The 5,419-nt window shown below is 42.2% G+C and overlaps 1 protein-coding gene across 1 annotated transcript; it reads right to left on the bottom strand.

Moving 5' to 3' along the window:
- Nucleotides 1-2,283: 2,283 nt before the first annotated feature.
- LOC107717597 (frizzled-8-like) lies at nucleotides 2,284-4,825 on the bottom strand. The gene has a single exon (XM_016524439.1). The coding sequence runs from the start codon at nucleotides 4,491-4,493 to the stop codon at nucleotides 2,754-2,756; it is 1,740 nt and encodes a 579-aa protein (XP_016379925.1). The 5' UTR covers nucleotides 4,494-4,825; the 3' UTR covers nucleotides 2,284-2,753.
- Nucleotides 4,826-5,419: the final 594 nt, after the last annotated feature.

Genomic DNA, 5,419 nt, shown 5'->3' on the forward strand with positions numbered 1-5,419 from the left:
CATGCATTTTTTAGAGTGTTTGCTCATCTGCATTAGCCTACGTCTATATAGGACGTAATTCCTATCATGTCAGAAGTTTAGAAGATGTCTTTAAGATGTTTATGATTTAGAATGTATGTAAAACTGACATCTTAAAGACGTCTATCAGATGTTTGTACTCAGCAGATGCTTTCCAGATTAAGCAATCTTTAACAAGTCTCAAAGCTTACCCATACCAAAAAGTAGTATACTTCAAGTTTATTTGAGTAAGTATACTTAAGTAAAGTTCAAGTATATTTTTAAGTATACTTTATGTAGTAAGTATACAAATATCAGTGTACTAGTAGTATACTTGTAAGTGTACTATTTCAATACTCCTTGGGACTAAATTGGCCCACTTTCTAGTATATAAAAGTATACTTTAAGTATAACAATTATAGCTAAAATATATTTAGACTTTTTCGAAGTATAAGTCAAGTATACTTAAATGTCATTTTAAGTATATTTCTGAGAAGTACATAAAAAGTAGACTAAAAGTATACTTTTCCTATTTTTAGTTTAAAAGAAGTATACTAATAGCACACTTGAACAAACTTCTTTTTCGTAAGGGTAACTACTATTCATAATATTCATAAGCTCACCCAAGTAAAAGAAAAATAACAATAAATAAATAAATACAAATAAAAATAGGCTAATCAAGTTTATTTCCACACTTTCTTATAGGCTACAAACGTATCTGATTTCACAGTTTGCAATGCACTTAATGTCCGTGCCTATTGCTCTCGGATGTGTAGAAATGTACACACCTGTAGCTACTTAATTACAGCTACAAACTAATTGGTAGGTGAAAAAAACGTAAGAAAGTATCTGACAATATGCAGTTCTTACAATATTTACAATTAGACGTTAAAATCCTGCAAGTTAAGCTTGGTAAATAGTAACTGTAATTGTTCACATTGACCGCTAGGTGGAGACATAGTACAGTAAAATAAGCAGTTACTGTCAGAAGTTTAATTGGAATGCACTCTGAAATTTAAATTACTTAAAAAATGGAAACCAGTGTAAAAGTCTTTCATGAAAATAATAATAATAATAATAAAATAAAAAGGCATGCTATTTAAAACATCCATTTTTTTTTTTTACTTACCTTCTCTTTCAAAGTATCATGAATCCACCTAAATGTTTTGTGTGTGTAAAGGTATTGATGGAAATACAGCAAGTGGCGGAAACGGGCTTCCATAGGAAAAGCGTGACAACTAATTTAAAAATAAAATATCCTTATGATATGTTTAAACTAACCTATTGTATCAGAATCTATCAGAGTAATTAAACATAAGCACCCTGGTGTCCTTATGAAATGAGTTGACTGATTGGTTTAGTTGGATGCAGACCATTTTAAATTCGCTTGAAATACACAGAAATACTGCAACAAGACATTCCCAGTTAGATTTCCCCCCCAAAAATAATTGACATGTAATATGAGACAAAACTAACCATTTTGCAACAATTTCAGTGTCTTTGTCAGAGAAAGCTTGAAATACACAGAAATACTGCAACAAGACATTCCCAGTTAGATTTCCCCCCCAACAAATAATTGACATGTAATATGAGACAAAACTAACCATTTTGCAACAATTTCAGTGTCTTTGTCAGAGAATCTCCATTGGAGTTTCACAAAAAGGCTCTGAGGATTACGTTAACGGACCACCTGTAGATTTTCACTCAACGTCTCTGTGAGTGTAACTACTAATTAATACAGCTGGAATTCAAAAAGGACGTTTTGATAGTGCTACAAAAAAAAAAAAAAAAATCAAACTGTCACAGGTTTTCTCTAACAAAACATGGCTGGGGCCCCGAACTTCAAATAATTTCTATAACGTCGATCAAAGGACAACGGTCTCAAATTAGACAATAAAAAACTTGGCACATCAGTCTAAAGGTTCTGTCTACATGGCACCTTTATTCTAGATTTTAAAAGAAAGATCAAAGTTTCCACAGATTAAAAGGACCCGTTTCCTGCATTTAAACCCCATTCCCCAGCCCTCTTTTAGTAAATTAAGTAGCAAGCACGTGAAGGGTTCAACAATTATGGAGATTCTCCAAGACAAGGCCCTTGTCTCTAATTAGGCCTCAAAGAGTTTCTCCCACAAAAGCATCTTCATTGGGAATGACCACAAAGAGCCGATGCGGAGCACTCATTACCAGAAGCTTCCTCGGCATGAAAGCAGCACTTTGAGAGATTCAGATTCCTCAAAAAGATTTTATTGTCAAAATAAAAGTCATATTTGCTTTTCGTGTGGCATCTACACTATATACAAATGTACAATCATTTTATAAATCATCTTTTATACACCATTTACAAGTTTGTATAAATACATTTCGCAATTTAAAAAAAGAACAACAACCCGTATATAATAACAATAACAATAATAGGGCACTAAAGCATTAAGGCTTATTTAAATCATCTTTGATTGTTCAGACAATTCAAAACTTGTCTTCCAACAACGTGTAAAAGTAAACGACACGAAATGCTGCAAGTTGGGGACATGTGTTACTCCACTAGGAACAATGTAATGCCCGAATTCTCCTTAAGAATGAATGAATGCCTGTCATGTCCATATCAATAGAATGGAATTAGCGAGACGTAATTGTTTCTGCATTGCCGCACTGTTTCAACCAGTTCGTCCGCTAACAGAAACCATCGACAAGTTCATTTGTATGCAAACGACTGAAAGACTAAGAGACCCCTCAACAATTAATAGGGTTTTCTTGTTTCACACCTGGGACAAAGGCATCTGTTTGGGGCAGGACACCGAGCTGGCGGTCCCGGACCTCCACGTTAATCCCGTGCTCACGTCACTGTACATGGAGCCACAGGAGCCCTTGCTGCCCCAGCAGCAGCGCGTGCAGAAACTCCTCCAGGACTCCAGGGTCTTACCGGACCAGGTCCAAACTCCAGAGGTGATGCCCACCAGAAGGCACATGAAGTATTTGAGCATGAACACAGCATAGTCCGGCCTCTTGACCTCCTGCTCCAATAAACACGAACAGTTATGAGTGATCTCCCAACTTTGCCTGTTATGCTGCTCGTAGAAGTAACACGCCACGATGATGGTGGCGGGAACCGTGTAGAGCACCGTGAAGATCCCGATTCGGATCATCAGCTTCTCGAGTTTGTCAGTTTTAGTGCCACCTTGCTTAATTACACTTCTGATCCTAAACAGCGACACGAATCCGGCCAAAAGAAACATGGTGCCGATGAATAGGTAGATCACTAGCGGCGCCAACACGAAGCCCCGCAGGTTGTCCAAGTTCTGGTTGCCCACATAGCAGATCCCGGCGACCGGGTCGCCGTCCACCGAGCTCAGCGCGAGCACGGCGATGGACTTCATGGACGGGATGAGCCAGGCGGCCAGGTGGAAGTACTGAGAGTAGCCCGCGATGGCCTCGTTGCCCCACTTCATGCCCGCCGCCAGGAACCAGGTGAGCGAGAGGATGACCCACCATATCGAGCTGGCCATCCCGAAGAAATAGATCAACAAAAACACAACGGTGCACAACGCGGGGCCGGTGGTTTCGTAGTGAATGTGCTCCACGTCATACTCCCGGTTGCACGCCACTTTTTCGTGCCCGGCAATTAATCGCACGATATAACCGATCGACACAAACATATAACACGCCGAGAGGAAAATAATCGGGCGCTCGGGGTATTTAAAGCGCTCCATGTCGATTAGAAATGTAGCGACGGTGGCGAAGGTGGATATGAAGCATAACACCGACCAGAGTCCGATCCAGAAGGCCGTGAAAGTCCGCTCGTCCTGGGTGAAATACGGGTTGTGACACGGCATGGCGCAGTTCGGGATCTGACCCGTCTTGACGCGGTTGTACAGCGGGTGTCGGTCGCTGTTCAGCGCCACCATCGGCGCGCGACACTGGCAGCCCGGCTCGCAGGGTTTACTCGCTTTGGTTCCAACGCCCGGTCGCCCGCTTTTCTTTTTGTGTGGATTAAAGGCTTTGCTGGGATAGTTGGTGGGCTTGGACAGCACCGGCGACACTGTGGTGGAGTCGGTTCGGTTGTAGTCCATGCACAGCGTGTCTGGCGCGCCCTGAACGGGCAGCAAATCGCACCTCATGCGGTCCGGCCAAGGGAAGCCGTACTGCCGCATGAGCGGGGCGCAGCCCGCCTTGGCTCGCTCGCATACGCTCCGGCACGGCGGCAGGGGTTTCTTGTAGTCCTCCAGGCATATGGGGGTGTACATGCTGCACAGGAAGAACTTGAGATCCGGGGAGCACTGGATCTCCACCAGCGGCCAGAACTGGTGCACCTCCAAGCCGGCTTCATCCTGCGTGTCGTGGTTGAACTGGTTGGGCATGAAGGTGTAGTTGTAGCCGATGCCCTTGCACAGAGGAACGGCTATCTCCTGACAGGTGATCTCCTTGGCCGTGGTACCGCTCGACCTGGGCAGCAGGGCGAGCGCGAGGAACAGGTAAATCCCCAACAGGTAGTACTCCATTCTTCCCCCCGCCCCCTGTCAACACAAGCAATGCAGCGCTGGAAACAGTTCAGTTCAGATCTTGAAGAGCAGACCCATCTCCGCTTCACTTGTTTGGCACGGAGTCGCGGTTGGGTTGCATACCGAGAATAAATAGCCCTCGGCCGGGCGCCGGCAAAATGGCTGAGGGAATAAATACAAGCGTCTCGTATTTCCTCTCCTTGTTCTCGCTCCAGCGATTTGTTCCAAAATAAAGCCGCGTTTGAATAGTCTAAACTTATCTGTTACCCAAAAAAAAAAAAAAAACTCTCGGTGTAAACGCGTTTTCTACATTCGTGGTGTTCATGAGAGCCGTTCTCATACAAATCAGCGCCGTGGAGTGGAACGCACTGAGTATTAAAGACAGCCGAGGCGACACGCCCCCCGTGCGCCGTTCGCCAATCACAACGCGGCGAGGGCGGGTCGCTGAGATGTGTCAATCACGTTTGCTCAAGGTGTATAATTGCAGAAGGTTGTTTTTGAAAGGGAACACAAATTAGATCAAAGACACAAGTTTGTTCCTTAAGGAGGGAGATCACACATAAAACAAATTTAACGCATAAAATTAGCGTTTAAATCTCTAATGTATGGTTTTAAGTTATTTGATGTCTTTGTTTAGTAGCCGTGTATATTATGACATGTCTATAGACGTGCTATATTGTGGCGAAATAGGATGCAAAGCTAATTTCTAAGATATATCAGACAATTAACTATTATTGTTTTTTTTTCTTTCTTGGATTTTCTTTTTAACAGAATCGATTTAATTTTGTAATTTGTGTACATTATTTGTGCTGTAAAATGGTCTGAAGTTGTTTTATTTATTTGTTTGTTTGTTTGTTTGTTTATTTATTTATTTAATAGCAGGACATGAACATGATTTTTGATACAAATGTATATCAATGCATAAG

Source organism: Sinocyclocheilus rhinocerous, unplaced genomic scaffold, assembly GCF_001515625.1.
Source record: "Sinocyclocheilus rhinocerous isolate Xijiao unplaced genomic scaffold, SAMN03320098_v1.1 scaffold1422, whole genome shotgun sequence".
Classification (NCBI taxonomy): Eukaryota; Metazoa; Chordata; class Actinopteri; order Cypriniformes; family Cyprinidae; genus Sinocyclocheilus; species Sinocyclocheilus rhinocerous.